This window comes from Ochotona princeps, chromosome 1 (genome assembly GCF_030435755.1).
Source record: "Ochotona princeps isolate mOchPri1 chromosome 1, mOchPri1.hap1, whole genome shotgun sequence".
Taxonomy (NCBI): Eukaryota; Metazoa; Chordata; class Mammalia; order Lagomorpha; family Ochotonidae; genus Ochotona; species Ochotona princeps.
In genome coordinates, this window is record NC_080832.1 from 56359557 (window position 1) to 56382698 (window position 23142).

Sequence of the window (23142 nt, forward strand, 5' to 3'; positions counted from 1 at the left end):
TTTCTTTCTTTTTTTTTTTTAATTTTTTAAATTCAATTTTATTTTTTTTTATTCATTGATTACATTGTATTATGTGATACAGTTTCGTTGGAACTGGGAGTCACCCCACCCCTCCCCCCGCCCTCCCCCCATGTGGAATGTTCCACCTTGTTGCATATCCACTGATCAAGTACAGTTGAGATTCCCTCTTTGCAAGCATAAACTAAACATAGAGTCCAACATCTTATAGTCCAATCTAGTTCCTCAGCTTCCTGGGGAGACCCTGTCCGGTCCGAGGGCAGAACCATCAGATTATCAACCCGATCAATTAAAGGCTCCAACATACCCTCAGCAACAATTAACTTCGTTGTGTAACTAATAGTTATAGTATTGAGTAACCAACATGTTAAAAACAATTGCAATTTCTTAACCATCTTCTGTGATCACCTCATTGTCAATTCAGTTTTAGTTTATACACAACATATAACATAAAATACATAAAATAACATGTTTTACATAACATCATATCTTCCTTGTTTCTTGATGATGGCTGATAATGAAACAGGAGACAAGAAACATTAAAATTATATTGTTTTCAGTATATTTTAAAGGCATACACAAGGTCTTTCCCTGGTAGTGTCTGGGGTCTAATGAGGTGGTAAAGCCAGGCACAGATCCCTGACAAGACTTCCCAGGCTGTTACTCTGCTGCCCAAGTGCAAGACAACACTTGCCTTAGCTGTGTTGAGCAAGAAGGGATGTGTTCTTGTACCTTCACAGTGGGGTGGCTGAACTTGGCCATTGGCCTTCATTTGTTGCTCTTACTTTTTTTTTCCAACCCCCCAGTGAGTTGCTTCTGGGTAGCTGTTTTGATGCCGCCTCTGAGCCCAGGTCTCTTGTCTGCTAATTGGCCCAGCTTGAGGCCTCTGAGCCTGCACACTACCAGTGAGGGGAGGACACGTGCTGAGGTGCTCACTGGTTTCTAAGCGCTTGTTACTGAAGCCGTCTGAAATCAGAAAGGATGGGCTTCATTGTTTGCCTCTTGACGCTTAAGCGTACTTGGGTGATTTGCACTTGCCTTGCCCAAGAGACTCAGGAGAGAAGTGGCTCAGAGCCTGATGGGAGCATTGGATTTGTTCAGCTCAAACTTGAAAGCTTTCATGCCTGAGAATTTGACTTCGAAATTCACTTTTCAGTAATCTCATTTATTTCACTGTAATCAGAATTGCTGTGTGCACATTTGCTCCTCACAGCACTTTGCTTGATTTCTCCACGGACGTACAAAAAGCAAGTGGGCATTGGACAGCTGTGCCAGGTGCCTGTGCCTAGGACTGGTGGTGCTGCTGTCTTCAATGCTAGGCCACACTCGGCATTGTGCAGTGTGGGGTCCCCACAGTGCTGGACCTGCCCCACCACACAAACACCACTTGGCTTTCTGCTCACTAGCATGCATCCTTAACAATTCACCCCTGGAAAAGGAGGAAGTCACCGCTAGCCACCCACTTTTCTCTTCTTTAAGTTGTTGAAGGATTTTTCTTTGTTTTTTTAAAAGACTTGTTTATTTTTATTGGAAAGTCAGATTTACAGAGAGGAGAGATAAATCTTCTGTCTGCTGGTTCACTCCCCAAGTAGCCACAGTGGCCGGAGCTAAGTTCATTTAAAGCCAGGAGCCAGGAATCTCTTCCAGGTCTCCCACACACCTGCAGGGTCCCAAGGCTTTGGGCCGTCCTCCATGCTTTCCCAGGCCACATGCAGGAAGGTGGACGGGAAGCGGGGCCACTGGGATCCCAGCAGATGCAAGGTGAGAACTTTAGTCACTAGGCTACCACACTGGACCCAAGCCACCTATTTTTCAAGTTGCTTGGTTCTCTCTTGTTCTGTTAGCATTCTGGCTGAAGTTTCTTTCCAGCATTTTGGTTATTAATTTTCTTTTCCTCACACAGAAAGCTAGATTATCTGCTACAGTATTGAACTCATGAGGACTTAAAATGGATTTCTAGTGTCTTGTCAACTTTTTATTGTGCAGGTGCAGTCTTATGCAGTAAATTACCATAACTAAACACTTTAAAAGCCATAAAGCTCCTCTGCCTGTGTAGTGCTCAACTAACAGATTAACAGCTGCACATAAGGGAAATGTCAGGTGTTAAATAGTTTTCATTAATAGTAAGTGGGAAATTTGTGACCTCGGGAAGCTTATATGCTCTCTTAAGTGCTTTGACTGGCATTACTTTTTATTTTCTTACTTTAGGTTTTTTTTTAAGCTTGTGGAGGTCAAAACATTCTAGGCTGTTCCTGTTTGAATGGATTTTGTTTTATTAGGTGCCATTTTAAAAGAAGTTTTGCTCAATTGTTCCAGTGCAACACAGGATCCGGATTGAGAGCAGTCATGAATGGGTTTATCCAACATGCGTTTGCTGGGCACTGGCTGTCTTGTGCAAGCCGTGTCAGATCCAGAGGCAGACAGATACACTGCGTGGAGGGAGGTGTGAGGTGTGCCATGTGATGCCACAGGGAGTACAGGGGCTCCTGGGATACTTGCCTAGCTGGTATTTCTTTGTTTGCTTTTTTAAAAATTTATGTATTCTTATTGCAAAGTCAGATATATAGAGAGGAAGAGAGACAGAGAGGAAGATCTTCCGTCTGATGATTTACTCCCCAAGTGACTGCAATAGCCAGAGCTGAACCAGTCCAAAGCTAGGATCCCAGAGCCTTTTCCAAGTCTCCCACGTGGGTGCAGGGTCCCAAGGCTTTGGGCCGTCCTTGAGTGCTTTCCCAGGCCACAAGCCAGGAGCTGGATGGGAAGTGGGGCTACCAGGATTAGAACCTGCACCCATATCAGATCCCGGTGTGTGTGAGGCAAGGATTTTAGCCGCTAGGCTACCGTGCCAGGGCCTCTTTGTGGTATCTTAAATAAGATTTTATTTATTTTTATTGGAAAGGCAGATCAGATTTACAGAAAGATCTTCCATCCACTGGTTGCCTCCCCAAATGGCCACAAAGACCAAAGCTAAGTCGATGCAAAGCTAGAAGATTCTTCTGGGTCTACTGTGCAGGTGCAGGGTCCCAAGGCCTCAGGTTATCTTCTACTGCTTTCCCATGCCACAAGCAGAACTGGATGGGAAGTAGAGCAGCCAGGACATGAACCAGCGCCTATATGGGATCCTGGGTGCTTACAAGGTAAGGATTTAGCCATTGGGCCATTGTGATTCCCCCATAGCCGGTGTTTATGGTGGCCAGGGACATGGAGTCTTGAGCCAGAAAACCTAGCTTCAAATCCCAACTCAGGTCTTAGGATTTGTGCTAATCTGTTCTGGGTCAGAATGATCTCCATTAAAACTCCGAGTATTTGTTACAGAAAGTCATGTGGACTAAAACCAGAGATTTCTAAAGCTTTAGGCAGGTGCTCCTTGGTAATCACTAAATAGCATGTAATGCATGGTAATAACTTGACAAACATTTTAAAATCAAATAAAATCAGTAATATGTTTTGTGACCAAAGAACTAAGGAATAACTATAGTGAAAGATACAGAAATGAACTGACAAATACTTTAATGGTTGGTTGTAAATGTGTGGAAACTGTAACTACTACTGAGCTGACCTGGCAGTTTGCTTTCAGCAGGGTCTGCTTCCGGGAAGCTTGTCCTGTGTCTTAAGGTCACGGTGCATATCTTCTCGTTGCTAGAAATGGTCCAGTGAAGGCTAAAGCTGCCCGGGATGCCGCTTTGGATCAGGGTAGAGGAATTCCTGCAAGATCATGGCTGTTGTTTCTGCAGTCATGACCCTTCTGTACAGACACATGATGAGGGCTGGGGGGCTGCTGGAGGGCAAGACCATCAAGCAGAGAGTACCGTCAAGGACATGGGCAGGGATCAGATGGTGGCATAAAGTTGGCCCCCAGGACTCGAGCCTCAGGCATGAGGCAGGCTGGTGAGGGTGGGTGCCCAGGGATCGGGAAAAGCAGGGCCTAATGCAGAACTGTGTCTGTTCATCTTATTGACTGCAGTCATGGCCGAGTTCATAATCCACCCCCCACTCCCCACCGCCACCACCATGATGGCTTCATCATTCTCACATAGGAACAGAATTCCCGTGTGTACATTCCATGTGGGGCCTGAATCCCGCCATGGTGCCATTCTGTACCAAAATGTAGAGCGCTTTCTCTGTCTCTCTACATATTGATGGAGTCAGTTCCACTTCCTGATGATGCCTGAGGATGTGCTGTCATGGACCACAAGGAGACAAGAGCAGTGGAACTTACAGATAGGGCTTTTCTGTCTCATCACCAGTCAGGTTTTCTCATCAGAGCTCTGCCTCGGGTTTTGTCTCCCAGGACCGGAATGCTTCCCAATTGAAAGACCTCATTGTAGTGTGCACATGCGTGCGCATGCACACGCACACACAGAGACACACACAAAGAGGGAAGGAGAGATCTGGTTGTGTCCCTTCCATTGCCATTCTTTCAATGTGTTCAGAACACCTAATTTTTTATTTTTTGAGATTTCTTTTATATTGGAAAGAGAGAAGGAGAAGGAAAGACAAAAATCTTCCATCCCCTGGTTCATGTCCCAAATGGCCTCAAAGGCTGCTGCTGAGCCATCTGGAAGCCAGGAACTGGGAGATTCTTCCAGGTTCTCCACGTGGGCACAGGGAACTAAGACTGAGCCATCCTCCACTGCCTTCCCAGACTGTAAGTAAAGAGCTAGATGGGAAGTGAAGCTATCAGGACACAAACTGGTACTCATATGGGATCCCTGTGCTTACAGGCAGAGGATTACCCAATTGAGCCATTGCGACGGCTCCCCCAGCGTTCTCGCTTTCTATGCATCTGCACTTACAGCCCATCCTGGAGAAAAACCATGCTATTGCAAAGAACATTACAGACAGGAGACAAACCGAGATGTGACAAACCAGAGACTGAGTACCGCACGCTACACATGGCTCAGGCATAAGAAAGACCCTCAGAATCAGTAGCCTGACTTTGCTGTGACCTTAGGCATGTTGTGGGAGTTTAAATCCCCAGTGTTGCCAAAATGTCCAGCCATTCTTTGCAGAATGTACAATCAGCAGTCCGGAATACACTTTGCCTTTTTATTTTCTTCCCAAAGGTGACTCTTAAAACTCCTCCCCACTCCTCCAAAGTCAAATGCCTGGAAAACAGACAGCATTGCAACCTTTTAATGCCAGCCTGGTATTTTTAACCTCAGCATGGCACAGAAATGTGCACTGACTCCCCGTGAGTCCTGGAAAGTTTTTGGTGCCCTGGCTTTGTTTATAAGGCAATCCATCGAGGCATCGGGGCTGCCTTCTGCCCAGTCCTTTGTGCCCTGGAAAGTGCCCTGCCCTCAACTGTGGAATCTCGGGGCAGTCCTGCTCCTCATCACATTTATCAGCTGCTCTCAGCTCAGGCCACACAAGTGGCCTCTGTCAATCCTGATACGAGGGGGAGCTCAACACTGCTTAGTGAACATTCTCCTTCAAGCCAGTCAGCCACTAAAATTAGGCAGCAGTCACTGTCACCAGACATTCTTCTCTGAAGGGCAAGGGCATGCTCTCTGCACACCACCTTCATCTTTCTGAAAGGAGTGGGTCCTCTGGCTGCCAGTCATGGGACCCTGGCATTCGCCTCTGAGAACACCCCTATCTGAACAAACCAAACATGTGGCTGGAATTGCAGGCACACGTGTTGATTTTATTCCTAAGTAGGGAGCAATCATTTCAGGGCACACTGGATTTTTTTGCACAACTAATGCCATGCACTAGAAGGAGCAGACATGTTCCTTTGCTCTCTTTGGCCTTGGAAGGAAGGTGTGTTTTTAATGTTGGTTTGACACAGAGTCGTATGTGCAGTCAGCCAGCTGGTACTCATGTCAGCCACTGTCTTATGCCAGCACATACGCCCGAGACTCACTCATTTCCCATTTAGCGGGACCTCTGGGATGTCCGCCCATGGGATCGTGGCAGTGGAGCACTTGGGAAATTATAGACAATGTGCTTAATTTTATAAACCTAATCAGAGAGCGATTCCCCTAAGAACATTGCCTACACGGCAAGCAGCACAACATTGCCACAGGAGTGCGCATGCCGTAGGAAACTTGATGCACCCTGAGGAGCTGAGAACAAGTGAATCTGAGGAGGGAAGCACAGGAACCTTTAGCCACAGTGAAGTAGAGCTGGGGATGTCAATCTGGGATTGAACAGCTAATGGTATGTGTCCTTCTTGTGTGAGGCTGTGGTGGCCTCTGTGTGCTGTGGCCCTGCAGAGTCAGCTGTGCTGGCTGGTTCCCATCTGGCAGTTATGTGTCCCCAGCCTTATTTATTTTTGTTAGGGTAGACACAAGCAACTCCATTTTGACTCTGACAACTTTCCCATAATCCTATAAATGTAAGCCTTTTGTTTTCCACAACAGTTTTTTCAGATTTACTATTTGAAAGAGCTAAAGGAGGAGAGACAGAATCTTTCGTCTATTGGTCCAGTCTCCAAATGGCTGCAACAGCCAGGACTGAGTCAGGTGGAAACCAGGAGCCAAGAGCATTTGGGGAAGTCTGCTGCTTTCCCAGACACATCAACCTGTGCCTATATGGGATGCTAGCACTGCAGGTGGAGAATTAGTATGCTATATCACAACTCCTGCCCCAGTAGTTTTTTTGGTTTTGTTTTCATGTAAAGATTTCCATGCATAGATTTTAATGTAAATATCTTTGGAAGGCTTATCTACCTAAATAATCATTCATTGGGCCATGACTTTCAGTGTGCAAAGGCCACACCTTCAAATATCAACAGATAAATTTGGAGATTAAGTTTCCAAGGAGACATTCCAGACCATGATATTGACTAAGCACATCAAGAATGCTTTCCTTGGGCCCAGCAGGATGGCTCAGTGGCTAAATCTTTTTCCCCTTGCAGTCTCTGGGATCCCACTTGGTTGCCGGTTCTAATCCCAGCAGCTCCACTTTCCATCCAGCCTGTGGCCTGGTAAAGCAATCAAGGATGGCCCAAAGCCTTGGGATCCTGCACCCACGTGGGAGACCCAAAATAGGCTCCTGACTTCGAACCAGTTCAGTTCTGGCCATTGCAGCCTAGAAAGTGAAGCAGTGGATGGAAGATCTTTCTCTGTCTCTCCTCTCCATAAATCTGATCTGCCTTTCCAATTAAAAAAAAAGGTTTTGTTTTTTTTTTCTAACTGTGGTTCTTCCCAGCATTTTTTTGGTTGCATTTACAAAGTGTGTTGTGTCAGTCCTTTGAGAAGTAATGTTATTGAAATGTTCAGTAGAACAGCATGGCAGGATACTGTGGTAATTTTAATTGTATTAACTCCATGATGGTAACTGATTACTGGGTGGAGAAGGATCATCTTTCTAAGCAGATGCCTTTTGCTAAAATAACATGCTACCATGCCTGGATCTGGAACGTGGCCTTCACAGTGCTCGAGTGAGTCTCCATTTTGACAGCATAACACAAACAGAAAAGCAAACCAGGCATCAGATCTCTGACAGAATATTTTATTTGTTCCCTGGGTTCCCTAGAGGTTTAGTTGGGGAGAGGGAAGAGGGGGAACTGAATATGTTAAGTCCACACCAGAATTCAAGCATTTGTAACATTCTGCATAATTATATCCAAATGAATATTTATAAGGAAGTAATAGGTTGAAGTGGAATTACTTTTTGATGCAGTGAGAAGAACTTTGGGCCACCAGGGTTTAGGAAACCTTGGTGATAATTTGCCATAAGCCAGCATTGTTAATATGTCATCTTCGTGGATCCCATTTTGCCATGTGTGAAATGAGAGGTCCCTGAATGATGGCCTCTGGCAGATCTGAAACGTGTTAAAATTATTGTCTCATTTCCACAGAGCTGTGGAACAACTGGCAGCATTCTTGTTTGCCAGGTGGCATACACTTGTCCCTGCTCAGAAAATCCCCTCTTGTCAAGGAGCAGTATGAATGTCACTGCAGGTGAGGTTCCTCACAGCCTTGTCACACCTAATGTTCTAGGTTTAGATGGGGACTTAGCATTCGAGTTGTGTGTCTCCAAGATGAAGGGCCTCCAAGGCACAGAGAGAGAGAGAAATCTAGATCTGGATTGCTATCCTCTATCACCAGGCTCACTACCCAAACAGCTACAGTCTTCACCAGGCCAGTCCCAGGAGCCAGGGACTCCATCCAGATCTCACATCTGGCTGGCAGGCACCCAAATACTTGGACCATCATCTACTGCCCTCGTGATGCACTGGCAGGAAGCTGGATCAGAATCAGATTACCCAGCACTAAACCAGTGCTCTGATTTGGGATGCTGACATGTGAACAATGGCTTAACCTCCAGTGCTATGATGTTCATTCATCTGTTGGTGTTGAGAAAGCACAACTACTTAACCAGTTGAGTGATAAGTTCTTAGGCATTTGCCTTTTTACATATTGGCAATGCGAGCCTCCCAGGTTTGGACCAAGGATGTAACCTTTCCAGTTACGGTCCATTTGATTATGTTTGTGATGGTAATTGCTCTGGGGGCAGTGCCAGGTTAGCCAGGGTTCCTGGCTTCTGAGAAGGTGAGCTGTGTGAAGGCAGGGCTGGTGTCGGTCTGTGGAGCAGAAACAAGTCTGGCCTTACTCTTGGTGATGTACTGGGGACACTCATGCTTGACTAGGACAGGCAGGGAGACAGCTCACTGGACCCATGTCATGTGCAGGCGCCACTTCCTGCACCTGCTTGCTTTCCCCTGAGGTGGTGATGGTGCTAGTCCCTGCTTAGAGGACAGGTGGTCTCTTGGTGGGGATGATGTCCCTTTGCCAGCTGCTTTTTTTCTCAGCCCAGGTCAGCAGTTTGTGAGTCATCTTTGGCTTTATTGCTTGTGCTACAGCTAAAGCAGTTGGGTAGCTCTTTGGAGGATTGGCATGTGCGTGAAAAAGGGATTCATTCTAGGAGGTTCTTTGAGCCGCTTATCACTAGAGCCAGAGAAAGATGGGAACTGGACTTGGGAGCTGGATGACCCATCCCATGCCAGCTCCCATGGGTCCTTTTCTTAGGGTGCTTGCTACCTTCTTGGCCTCCTGCATCTTCACGGCTAGAGGTCAGGGTCACCTTCCTTCCTATAAGCCTCCCACCCAACATGCTGGAAGAATGCAAGTTTGGGAGTGGAAGGGAGGAGGAAATGATGGAAGGACACCTCTAATTCAGTGTTTAATTCCAACAGCATTTGGTTGAGTCACTGTTTCAAAATGCTGTGTTGGTTCACTGTTGTGTTTGGCTTTTACTTGTCACTTATTTCCATACATGCTGAGACAGCCCCTCTCCACACTCAGAGACATTCAGAGACCACCTCATCCATCATAGATTCTTGGTGGTGCTTGTATCTCTTGGGTGACAGCATGCACCAGGTCACAAGCTCCTCATCCAGGTGAATCTATCACGTCACCTGCTTAGCCAGACAGGAAAATGAATGAGGTCTGCCAGCCTCATGGGAGAAGCCATTAGCCCTGGATGGCAACAGATTTTTGCTGTTATTTGCGTGGTCACCTGCCAAATCCCCTGTGAGCTTTGTTTCCCTGTCCAATAAGGAGTCCCAGTAGCTCCAACATCCCACTGCAGAGCTGTGCCCCCTCTTAGGCATTCACAGGGAATGGACACATGTATCATCAGTGCTGTCACTGGCTGTGGAATTAGGAAAAGAAAGTCCTTTTGCGTTTTAGCTAGAGCAATAAACTGTTGATTAATGGGAAAATAGTGCTTGGATTTAAGCTTTGGCAACTGTTTACTCACCCGGCCCCGGTAGCTTTTGTGTTCCTTACATACATAAATGACAGTAATTTTCCTTTAATGAATAACAGCTCAACGTGTTAATATTCCTGCCACCACAACTCCCTGTTAGCTAACGAAAGGAGACATGGAAAACCAGTGGGTGACAAGGCCAGTGGACTGGACAGCCCTGCACAGGTTTGCAAGCATAGATAGGAGGAGAGACCTGGTTGTGGAAGCCAAATTGAGCAGGGGCCTGGCCATTTGGGTCCCTAATGGTTTACATCTGAGTAGCGGCTGCTTTTGGCCAAGGTAAGAGCAGCAGGGACACAAGTGAGTCTGGGCACCCAAGCTGGAGATGTGAACAGGCTGGCCACCACGGGAGGCCTTGGGGCTGGGTGCCCCTCACAGAAGCCCTGCAGGCTCTGGGCCCACAGATGTGCATATGGAGGTCCCTGGAGTAGAGTAACTCTAGAGCTCTCTGCAGGTAAGAAACCTCTGCCAAAACAGGAAGAGGGAAACCAATAACAGATCAGTTCAGAATATGGAAATCAAAATCCATCCAAGAAATGTCCACCTCCAAAACCAAAAAGGCATTTCCATCAAGGGACAGAGACAGATGAAAATGGCATTTCTAAACAAAGTGGGAGTGAGTAAAAATGGACTCTTCTGTACATCATGTATGATTGCTGGCCACTCAGAGAAGAGCAGTGTCAGAATCAAGCCATCCATGCAAATGTAGACGTGCAAAGTTCAAAATGAAAACATAGACAACTATTTTGTTAACTTGGGGTGGGTTTGAGTATATAAAATAGGAAACTATAGGGCGGCAGGGAGATACTTCGGTACGGAAAAATTCCATTAGCTTACTATGCCACAGGGCAAGTTCTGAAAAGGAAAAACTGGTGATGTCCTGGGAGGAAGTAGAGGTAAAATATGACAAATAGGCTGATGTCCTAATGTAAACAGAGTTTCTACAAACAGGGATGAGTGACACAATAACAGGGCAGGCATGCTTCATTCTGAGTACAGAATTTAAATTACAATAAGCAGATGAAAATGTTTGCTTAAAAACAATCTAATAGGTAAACTGGCATTTCATGATTAAGAAAAATTAAAGTTCACTTTAACCTTCAGTTGCCAATGAGAAATGGGTGCTTAGTTAAATGTTGTCACCAGGAGTGTTGGTTGATCAGCTCTTCCTGGAGAATAATTTCTGAGGATCCATTTTTAAATGCACATATATTTTGATTAGCAGTCTCATGTCTAAAACTATATGCTTCAGAAATCATAGCTGGAGTGCACAAAGTTTATCACAAAGATTAATCTCATCATTATTGATAACAAAGATAAAGAATGATCTAAATATATGTCAGGGCTGGCATTGTGATGCAGTGAGCTAGGCTGCCATCTGCAATGTCAGCATCCCACATAAGAACACTGATTTGAGTCCCAGCTGCTGTGCTTCCAATGCAAGTCCCTGCTGAGACACCTGGAGAAGCAGCAGGGGATGGCCTTGGTACTTGGGTCCCTGCCAGCCATGTTGGATACTGGAATGGATTTCCAGTATTCTTGGCTTTAGCCTGGACCAACACTAGCCACTATGGCCATTTGGGGAGTACACCACCAAATGGAAGCACTCTCATGCTCTCCTCTCTCTCTCCCCTCCATCCTAACCCCTTCCTGCCCTTCTTTCCTGAGGAGAGGGGAGAGGGAGAGGGAAGGATAAGGATAAGGATAAGGATAAGGATAAGGATAAGGAGGGAGGAATACCAATAAGCGAATGGTTAAATACACATGAAATGCAATGCAGCTAGGGTTTATTTTTTTTTTTTTTTGCTTGTGTCTAATTATTTAAGAGTTCCTGTCCACTGGTTAATTTCCCAAATACCTGGAACTGCCAAGGGCTAGGGACTCACCTACTTGAGCCATTATGTGGTGCCGCTCAGGGTCAGCATTAACAGGAAGCTGGATTCGGGAAACCGAGGCACTCCAATACAGATCACAGGTCTCCATCAGCAGGGCTACTGCCCTTCCCTTAATGAGTCAAATCTGAGTCTTTTAACCTTGAAAGAATGCCATGATATCTTGTTAAAGTCAGGGGAGGGGAGAGTAAGTTGTACCCCAGTATTAGCCTGCTTCTATTGATCTGTATAATAAGCTTAGATGTATGTGAATGTAATGAGAGGTGTGTTTAGTAAGTACATAACTTGAGATGTACACCCCGAGGCAGAGGTGGAAATGCAGAGCCAACTAGGTGACCTTTGAAAAAGCAGTGGGGAGGATAGAGGGATGAACAAGGGAGCACAGCATGAGCAGTGGGCATAAGTTATTCTGGCTAAGTTTGAGGGGAATTTAGCATGAGAGAGAGGCAGGGCAATGTAAAAGGGTTTTGTCATTGCTTATTATATACAATAGGAAAAATTTGAGTCTGTTGCATGCAATTGAAAGAGAGAAAATGTAAAAGCTCTAAGTGGCTGTGATTAGGAGAGTGTGGTGACCCAGGAGGTAAGGAAGGGAACCAGCCACGTGATCCATCCTCTGGGGTTGCAGAGGTTGGGTGGAGTTAGAAGGCAGTATTTTGAGAACTCCATGCAGGTGGACTTTGTGCAGATAGGTAGGTTGATACAAAGAATAGGGGATACGAATGGGTGGTGCTGGGAGTGGAGGACACTGGAAAGCCTTGCAGACAGCTGGTGTGGAATTAATTTGGAAAGAATATGTCAGGAAGACTTCTGGGAAACAGAGGAAGGGCAAGGCATGTGGAAATCATTTGGTGGGGGAGGAGAGACATCAGAGCTCAGCTGAATTTGGCTGAATTTGGTGTGGAGCAAATGGCATTCCTGAGTGTTAAGTCACATGGGGAGAGGTGGGACCCCACTGGGCCTGGATTAGAATGAGAGGTTCCAGGCATTAAGGATATTTACAGAACTGCCCGGCTGTCCCAAGCTGACAAAGAAGATACGAGCCTGACAGCTGAAGAGCATATAAGGCATTGGATGCTGTCTCAATAGCAGTTAAGAAAGAATGCAGACACCCAAACCCCAGGAGTAAGGAAGGAGACAGTAAGAGATCCAGATGGGACCACCAGCAAGCGAAACTGTCAGAATTCTCTGTGGAATTTCAGACTGTAAGGTCCAAGGTGGTGGCCATGGAGGTGCAGGAGGTGTGCAGGTCTTGTTCATCTTTGCATCTCTAAGTGCTTAGTGCAGTGCTGATCCATAACAGAACAGGTGCAGCAGGCTTGAGAGTGAGCCAGTGGTGAGGGTAGGGTTGAAGTGAAGGTCTTGATATTGAAACATTCGAGGTCATGTTGCTGAAGTGTCATTGATTTCATCATTAGAGTCCAAGAGAAACAGAGGCCCAGGTTGAAACTGTCAAAGATTATGGAGAAATATCTGGATGTTGTTGTGGGCGAGGATAGAAGGAGAAATAGAGGAATGAACTATCCACACCTGCCTGCCACAGTATCTCAGAGATGTGGCAAATCTGCAGGTGTGGAGACTCCACCCACCCCTGTGAAAGCACCATCTCTAGGGATTCAGCCTGCAAAACTCCTTTCAGCAGGTTCCTTACAGATGTGTTGGTCCCACCAGCAAGGCGTAGACTGATGTGGAACTTTCTGAAGCAAATGGGAATAAGCTTCGGCTCCTAGAAACTAGCAGGTCCTCAAAACCTTAAAAGGAAATTGTGGAAGGAATGTCTTCCAAAGGAAACCAGTTTTGTTTAAGTGAACAAACATGAGCTTTTTTTTTTTTTAAGATCTATTTATTTGAAAGGTAGTGAGAGAAAGATTTTTTTCATCCATTCGTTCACTCCCTAAAAAGCCACAATGACAAGGGCTGGGCCAGGTGGGAGTCAGAAGCCTTGGCTCCATCTGGGTCTTCATGTGGGTGGTAGGGACGCATGTACTTGAGCCATCATCCCAGGCACTTTAGCAGGGAGCTCGGTAGGAAAGCCAAACTAGGATTTGAATGGCCACTCTGATTTGGGATGTCCTCTTCACAAGTAATGGCTTAGCCCACTGTGCCATGGTGCCCCCACACCTGGGCTATTCTTAGTGATGGTTTCCAAAAGGCCCACAAGGATTCCTTCCTCATTTATCAAGCGAGTGAGGGCTCATTCTCCTTTCAGTTGGAAAGTCCAATGTAGATAGAGTCACAATTGCCATTGCATAGTGGAAATGACACAGAATACACTGTATGATGCTCTTGCAGAAAGGTAGGAGTGTGTATTTACGTACTTAAAAGTTTATAGAAAACTGGGCCCGGCGGCGTGGCCTAGCAGCTGAAGTCCTCGCCTTGAAAGCCCCGGGATCCCATATGGGCGCCGGTTCTAATCCCGGCAGCTCCACTTCCCATCCAGCTTCCTGCTTGTGGCCTGGGAAAGCAGTTGAGGACGGCCCAAAGCCTTGGGACCCTGCACCCATGTGGGAGACCTGGAAGAGGTTCCAGGTTCCTGGCTTCGGATCGGCGCAGCACTGGCCGTTGCGGCTCACTTGGGGAGTGAATCATCGGACGGAAGATCTTCCTCTCTGTCTCTCCTCTCTGTATATCTTACTTTGTAATGAAATAAATAAAAAAAAAAGTTTATAGAAAACTAAAATATTTTTTGGTGCAAAAAAAATTGCCACCGAGGCATAATTTTTTTTCATAATCATAAAACATGCCATCTCCAAACTTGGGTGGCGTTCTCCAGCTGTAGGCATACAGGAGACTTGGTGCTTCTTTGATGGTGTCCTTCAGGGATGCCTTTGCCTGGGAGCCCAGTGAGAGTAGCAGGCCAGCTGCAGGCACTGGAAGCCCTGTAGGTATGATAGCAGCAAACCTAGTGCAAGATGGCGAATTTTCACTATGCAGTGAACCAGAGAGGAACATGAAGAAACGGTCAGCCTGGGCAGGGATTTGAATATGGGTGGGAAGTTGTAGGGTAGCTGGAGCACATGCTAATTTTTTTTTTAACCAAATGATTTAGTTAATGTGACATGTGGCTTTCACCGACTGTTGGCTGCCTTGATACTGTCAACCTGTGTGGTTGTAGTGCTCCAAATCCTTCCTAACTCGAGTTGAAAGCCCGATTTTTTTTTTTTAGCTCATTACCACCAGTCAATCACTTGAAACTTGTTCTGCTACTCTGCATTTACTTGTACCCACCCACTCAGTCATACTCTATTAGTAGCTGCTAACTGGCACACAATAAATTGAAATAAAATCATGTGCCCTCTGGCAGTTTTGAACACTGCACAGTAGTTTCCACGGTCCCTACCATGCACATTTCATGTATTTCTCAGTGTCTCCCTCCAAAGTCAGGAGCAAATGCTACTTTAGTATAAATACTAAAGTAGTTATGCTCCTACTTCTTGACGGGTTTCAAAACACCATACCATACTTGCAGGCATTTGTGCTTCTGGTCTTATATCAGGCATCTCTAAATGCCCATCATCTCCCCAGCCTTCTCTCCCTCCCCTCCCCACCCTGCCCCAGGGTTTATTTCCAGGGACTTTGTAGCAACTTTCCACAACAGAACTGTTATCTTAAAAACCTTTGGATGTCATGTGACTCCAGGTCACATGATGCGCAGACCAGCAGCAGATGCCCTTGACTGTAACACTGGAGGTTAGCAGGATGTTTCTAAGCTGGGCACTTCCCCATGCATCAGTTAGGGAACAACATCACTTTTACTTACACAGCTTCTCTGGCTGGAAGAAGCCATTGTCAGCTTTCTGCAGCTTATCAGCTTATCGTTATTCTATGGCTTATCACTTGATTAGCATTTACTATTCACTTCCTTATCCATTTTCTCTTAATCCTTTATCCAAAAAGCAATGAATATGGAACTGTTGACTGTGAATTTGCCTACGGATGCCCAGATTCAAGAAGATTTGATGAGCCTTAATGATCGATGTGCAAGAAAGTATCTTTGTTTTGCCAGGAATAATAAGCTTTCTGTGTTGCTTCTCATCAACTCTTGATGCAAATATGCTTTGTTGCTGCTAATGGCATTTGCTCAATAGTTGAACGTGGAAAAATGAGAATATGCTGAGTGTCTAACTTAGAGGTGAAGTTGAATATGTTTTCCTGGAAGGAAAAGTCTTCCAAGTTTGAGTTGCTTGGCAGGATGGCTAAATCTGACTCTCGCAGGGCTGGAAGAGTTGAGCAGTAGCTGAAAGAGCTGAACAGCTCTTCCATGTGCCTCAGGAAAGTGATGGGCCCTACGGCTGCATTTTGGGGCTGACGAACCAAGGCTGAGGGAGCATGAACCCATTGACCAAGGGCACCCGGAAGTACAGTTGTGGAATAAGAATTCCCAGGCTGTTCCCCGTTTTCAGGCCCATGTTCTTTTCATTATTCTGCCACATTTCCATAAAAGCTGAAAGACTTCTTAGCATCAAGTAGCTGTTTAGGGGAACTAGCCTGTCATTGTGTTACAGTACAGTTGGAAGAATCTACTACCTAAATATTGTTCCCTTTTAACAGCATGCATGTGTTTACTAAATAATGCAAAATCTACATCTCCTGCTTTCTTTTGTTGTAGATTTTCTACCCCAGCAAGGATGGCACAAAGATTCCCATGTTCATCGTTCATAAAAAGGGCATAAAATTAGATGGCTCTCATCCTGCTTTCTTATATGGCTATGGTGGCTTCAACATTTCTATCACACCCAGCTACAGGTAAGCATGGAGTTTTGGTGTATGGTTGATCCAGAGGCTGATCTTTTACTAAATCCTGGTTTCTCATGTTTTTAAATGTATGTTTCCTCTGTGTTGCTTTCATGTAAGGAGAGGTTGAGGTGTTAATTACTTGAATTTTGGTCAGGAATTTCAAGATCATTACAAGTTAATCTTGCTTGAAAGAAAATCATTATGGAATAAGTTGTTTAAGAATTAGATTTTAAGCTCTAGCAAATGAGTTTGATCTGACATTGTAGCGAAGCTTTTTTTGTGTATGTTTGTCACTTGTCACCACCACCCTCCTTATTACCCTTGATGTTTTGTTCAGAGGGAACGATCTTTTTATCATATTTTTTACAAAGTCTTAAAATAGATTGTCTTAACATTCAGTTACAAATACATTTTTGAATAATTTTATTGCTCCCTCCATTTTAAACTGTTCTGCATTCATGCTTCTGTGATTCTTTCCCAGATAACTTCTTTCTCAGGGAGAAAAATCTACATTTGTATACTTGATATTTTTATATTAATATCTTTTATCAGGTAAATGCAATCTTGATTTCAACATCCCGTTCCTATCATAAAAATCAAATGTGCTTTGGTTATTTTCAATGGAAACAAATTTCCTACTAACAACCCTAGCTCTAAGCCAGATTTTAGATAGAGCCTCATGAGAACATATCTACAGACCTATCTCAGATCATTCCTACTTAGAAATGTATTCATAAACTGGTAACAAATACTAGGACCTAAATCCAGAATCGATTCCACCAGCTGTTCTAGGGTTGGGATCTATAGAAGCTCGTTGTTTCAGATGTCATGAAGTATGATTTGTCCCTGCCCTCAAGTGACTTAGAACCAAATTGTGACCTACCTTGAGCATCTGGCTAGAGTTTGGTTTTCTGTTTCTGTTAGCAAGGGGCCGAAGAAAGCCTTCTGTGAGTTCGTGAAGTACGACAATATTTTCAAACATTTGTGTGTCATTATCCTATAAGTTACAGGGAAACTAGTTGGAGTGTCATGATGACTGCTGTTCATTGATTCTACACTAGCAGTGTCATATGCCAGGCACCTTTCCAGACATATCCTGAACCCCAGGAGGGAGACAGAAACCCACAGTCAGGGTTCCCCTCTCTCCAGAGTTGCCCAAGCAGTGAGATTTGTTATCATTAAGTATGGCTATATGTGTTGGTAAAAACCATATACCATATGCATTTCTTGAAATCATTAGTCCAAATGCACCAGTCAATGATTTAGTTCATTAGATCAACCAAATCCTTATGCTAAAAATGTGCTGCTGTTTGCTGCTCTCACTCCAAGGGGGTAGAGTTACAGGCTTAATTGGTCGCTATGCACAGGGATGCTTCTGTGTGGGAACATACTTCCTCCTAGGAAAAGGAGAGACGTGCACCTGAGCCCCGCTTGGTCCCAGCAGGGGCTAGGACAGTAGTGATCCTTGAGTGGATCTGCTACCACTAAAACCTCTCTGGCTTCTCTTCATTTGTGCAACAACGATTTTTTTAACTCTGAACTGTTGAGACTAAAGATAGTTGTTCCTGGATCGTTTTCATCCCCAAACTCAGAGGATAGGATAGTAGTTTTAGGAGAAGCCCCTCCGAATGGTGAGGAGTGATGAGAAATTTATTTAGTCAGTTAGCTGTGGTCTTATGGACTCATTTATCTCCCAGCTCTACTGTTTCCTCATTATCCCTGATGTTCAGGACGGTAGCATCCAACTATCCAGGCCTCAGGTTTGCAGAAACTCATGGTCTCCCTAGTTAGTCAAAGGGAGAATGATAAAATTCCCAGAAATAGTTTCTGGAGCAACATCAATTTTAACAGTAAATGGAAAATGTCCACACTTCTAGGGTGAGCTTTCCAAAGGACCTACTATGTTGCCAGAAAGCTCCACACTACTTTCTTGTGTTTCCCTCTGAAAGACATGTCCAGCCCTGAGGATGTGCTCCTTGTTCTCTGACCTCTCACACACCCTGGGTTGTCTCATTTAACAGCTGAACTTCTGGAGAACTAGACACTGTGTTTAAAATCCATGTTGTATGAAGATCTGGCTTTTTCCATTTCCCTGAGAAAGAATAGCCAGGGCCGGTATTGGTTGCTCTTGCAAGGCTGGTGCCGGTAATGTTTTTGCTTTGGCAAGATAACTTGTATGAAAGATAGATTCACTGTGAAATGAGGGCCTCTGGTTTATTCTCTATTTGCATTATGAATCGCATAGTGAAATATTTCCAGTATAGAAAAGCGAGACATATTGAATGCTCATGAAAATGTATGAGCTTTGCTGCTAGACATTAATCAGAAGTTATGTATTTCGTGCTTTAATCAAGTAATATTGGGCTTATCTTTAGATGCTATTACTCAGAATTCCTGGGGATACTTTTTTTTTTTAAATGAAGGCAGATAATGTCCTTGCTAGACAGATCACAGAAGGTTAACTGTTTTCACTGTTTTTCAGTGTGTCTAGGCTTATTTTCGTGAGGCATATGGGTGGCATCCTTGCAGTGGCCAACATCAGAGGTGGTGGCGAATATGGAGAAACGTGGCATAAAGGTAGGCTTTCTCTACAGAAGCAATAGACTGACAATGTCAAAGCCAAGGTTATGTGGATCCTTTCTGTACAAATGAGCTGACGGGGTCAGGAGCAGAAAAGCATCTGTGCTCAGACCAATGACAAAGAAGGATATTTTTCCATCATCTTGGCAGGCACCACTCCCTCTTAAAAAGCTCACTCTTCCCTTCACGCATGGTGTACATCTTGAAATGATCACTGTCAGAAACGAAGCTGCAGAAATGTGCAGTACTTACTATCTCCTGTCAGCTTTGTCTGGCTATCTTGAAACAGATTTCAGAATAGGTCATTAAGACCAAACCAGCTGAGTGCTCTCCCACCCCCTGTCCCCAGCATTGCTGTTGTAACTCTGTCTTGTGTAGGTTTAGATACAGGAACATTTTGTTCTTGATTTTAGTAGCTTTCCATCTCCGGCTCCTGGAAGCATGGGTTCTAGTTGAATTGACTAGTACTCAACCTTGGTTTTTTTTGATCATCATCTTGGATCTTAAAACTTCTGTGTCTTTAATTTCTTTATGTATGGGCTGCAGAGATTTCTGTGTGCTGGAAGTGGAATTCTTACTAGACTTGCCAGTGGGCTGAAGAGGTCATCCTTCCCTGGTGGGTCCCGTGTGCTTGGGGAGGGACATGTGGGAAGCACTCCCACTTACAGCACCCCACACTCCCCTGCACACACCTCAGTTACCACATGGCCACCCTGGCGAGCACACTGAAAGCTATACCTTCACTTTTTCTTCTCTACCCCTCTGTTGTTCTGCATCAAATCAAACAGCAAAGAGATTGTCACAAAGAGCTGTGGGGTCCCAAGGTGCAGGACAGGTCCAGGGGCTCACTAGATGGGTTCCTAGGTGGCCTGCCAACACTGGGTCACCTGTCCCCAGACATGATTGGTTATCATTGTGTTTGAATTTTGACCTGACAGGAGACCTGATATCTGCTCTGAAAATAAGACATTAAAAGATGAGTGATAGGGCCCGGTGGCGTGGCCTAGCAGCTAAAGTCCTCGCCTTGAACGCCCTGGGATCCCATATGGGTGCCAGTTCTAATCCCGGCAGCTCCACTTCCCATCCAGCTCCCTGCTTGTGGCCTGGGAAAGCAGTCGAGGACAGCCCAAAGCTTTGGGACCCTGCACCAGTGTGGGAGACCCGGAAGAGGTTCCTGGTTCCCGGCATCGGATTGGCGAGCACCAGCCCATTGCGGCTCACTTGGGGAGTGAAACATCAGATGGAAGATCTTTCTCTCTGTCTCTCCTCCTCTCTGTATATCCGGCTTTCCAATAATAATAATAAATCTTTAAAAAAATGAGTGATAAAAGAATAAATTATGGAACTTTTACATGTTTGATTTACATACCAAATGGCTAGTATTCTAATGAAAGACCTTTGACTCACCTGATTTCTATTTTAGTAATATGCAGTTTGTACACACAGTACAGACTGAAAGAACAGAATTTTTTCCTCATAAAACCCTTACAAGTCATCAAGCACGCAGCATGTTATGCTGGGAAAGATGTCCATGACTTGGATGGACTTACCTTCCTCTTTTGTTAATTACTGCCCAAAGCCTGCAGAACTATAGGTTGGAGCTGAGTGATTCCGGATGTGAGATGAGCACGTGGCTGTCCCTAGCCCCTGAGCGTCACCTTCCTGTTAACGCAGAGCCTGCGAGGCAATGATGGCTCAAGAAACTGGGTTCCTGCCACCCAAACGGGAGACCTAGATTGAGTTCCAGGCTCCTGGCTTTAGCCCAGCACAGCTGTTGCTGGCATTTATGGAGTGAACCAATGGCTGGAGCTCCGTCTCTTTCTAAAAAAGAAAGAAACATTTACGCTAGGAAAGAAGCAAAAATGGACCCTTCCCAGTTATAAATTCAAGTATGGAACAAATTTCTATTCTATTAATAGTTTAAAATTTAATGCTCTTTTAAAAACATAGTCATATATCCAAAACAATGTTATACCTGGAAACTAAGTAATTCTAGTGGTTCTAATTCGCTAATAATTTCTTATTAAAAATCTTAATAACATTTGTTTCGATATGAAACATTTTCTTCAGTAGTGCAGTTTCATATTTAATCCAATTCTGGCAGAAGTGCTTCATCTGAAGTATCTCATTAGATCTGTGTCTGCGTTTTATTCACTTCAGAGGCAGGCATTTGAGACATCTGTGCCTTGCAGGGCATGCCCTGGCTTTCTGGCCTTTGAGACAGCCCTAACCTTTGTAACTGTCTCCCGTTTGGTTGGTTTAATGCGTTGGCATGACTTGCAGAGAAGGGCAAGCCCAGGTTCTCCAGGAATTGAACATCTGTAACAGGGTGCTGTACCACATCACCACCCAATTCCTGTGTGTTAAGGCGGTAGCCCAGGGCAAAGCTCAAGCATAATTTCTCTTCTTCACTTGCCCATTTCCAATTCCTGCAAAGAGGATGGGTGAGAAGTGCACCTGTGCCGAGCGCTTGTGTCTTCACGGGGAGGGGACGCCCGTGCAGCCCCCAGCACCAGCTCTGGCTGCATGGAACCTGGAGGCGTGGACACCACTGGAGGTCTTGTTTCATATTTTAAGTTCAGCTTGTCCAAAATAGATTCTCTGTTGATTATATGCTTTCATGCTTTTCTTCTTCTGCTTCTCTCATATAAGACTGTTTCATTCTTTTGGGGACAATTGCCTTTCAAGTTTTAGGATTTTTTAAAAAGACCCTGATAGAGATTAGCAGTTGGGGCACTGGCAGTTTATTTCCACAGTGCATAATAAAATATGTCTTTAAAGAAACGCTTCAGGTAAGTGTAAGCAAATCAATAGTTGAGATTCTGCTCTGTCATTCTTTTGAATTCCCTTGAAGTCAAACTTGCTTGGTATGTTTTGTTAATTAACTGTCATTCACTTTGGCATCTTGTAGGTGGTATCTTGGGCAACAAACAGAACTGCTTTGATGACTTTCAGTGCGCGGCTGAGTATCTGATCAAAGAAGGTTACACGTCTCCCAAGAGGCTGACTATTAATGGAGGCTCCAATGGAGGTCTTTTAGTGGGTAAGAGCTGGGTTTTAATCCTGGTACTCACTCATCAGTGCTTGAGGTTTTCAGGTAGTCTGAGGGCAGCTGCAGTTGACTTTGAATAGGAGCAGTGTTAGAAAGAAAGCAGCATCCATTTATTTTGCAGCATCTGACAAACAATACATATATGGCTCAAACCATGTCATTTCTGGTTTGATTTGCAGTGGCATGAAAAGCCGTCCCCACCCCTGCTCAGAGTCCTTCTCTGCCACACAAATTGGATCCACAGGTTCATGGGGTTTGGCAAGTATAACCCCCTCTGTGTTATTTATAAGTAGTAAGAAGCAATCATTACTTAAAATTTGCCAACTGCTCTACACTGTGTGATGCCAGATGCCAACGGGTGATGAGAGAGAGGTCGTGAAGGAAGATGAGATGAATACAGAGATGGGCCCACAGCAGCTCGTAAGGGTGGGTCACACCTGCTGTGCATACAGCCACTCAAAGTGGATGAATACAGAGATGGGCCCACAGCAGCTCGTAAGGGTGGGTCACACCTGCTGTGCATACAGCCACTCAAAGTGGATGAATACAGAGATGGGCCCACAGCAGCTCGTAAGGGTGGGTCACACCTGCTGTGCATACAGCCACTCAAAGTGGATGAATACAGAGATGGGCCCACAGCAGCTCGTAAGGGTGGTTCACACCTGCTGTGCATACAGCCACTCAAAGTGGATGAATACAGAGATGGGCCCACAAAGCTCGTAAGGGTGGGTCACACCTGCTGTGCATACAGCCACTCAAAGTGGATGAATACAGAGATGGGCCCACAGAGCTCGTAAGGGTGGTTCACACCTGCTGTGCATACAGCCACTCAAAGTGGATGAATACAGAGATGGGCCCACAGCAGCTCGTAAGGGTGGGTCACACCTGCTGTGCATACAGCCACTCAAAGTGGATGAATACAGAGATGGGCCCACAGAGCTCGTAAGGGTGGGTCACACCTGCTGTGCATACAGCCACTCAAAGTGGATGCTGTCGTTCCGTTTCATGGGGGAGGATGCTGCGAACTGGAATAGCTTAGCTAGTATCACCTAATTGGGAACTCTGATGCTAGGGCTGAGACCGGCACTGTGATTTTCAACTTTTATATTTACATGGCACCACCTGTAAAAGATTCTCCTA

At 45.1% G+C, this 23142-nt stretch overlaps 1 protein-coding gene across 2 annotated transcripts in view; it reads left to right on the plus strand.

Moving 5' to 3' along the window:
- Window positions 1–23142, plus strand: part of PREP (prolyl endopeptidase) — a 122272-nt gene that overhangs the window by 95319 nt on the left and 3811 nt on the right. For both annotated transcript variants that reach the window (XM_058660305.1, XM_058660314.1), the window contains exons 11-13: window positions 16243–16379; window positions 18853–18947; window positions 21862–21993. In XM_058660305.1, coding sequence (XP_058516288.1) covers window positions 16243–16379; window positions 18853–18947; window positions 21862–21993 — 364 coding nt within the window. The remainder of the gene's footprint in view (window positions 1–16242; window positions 16380–18852; window positions 18948–21861; window positions 21994–23142) is intronic.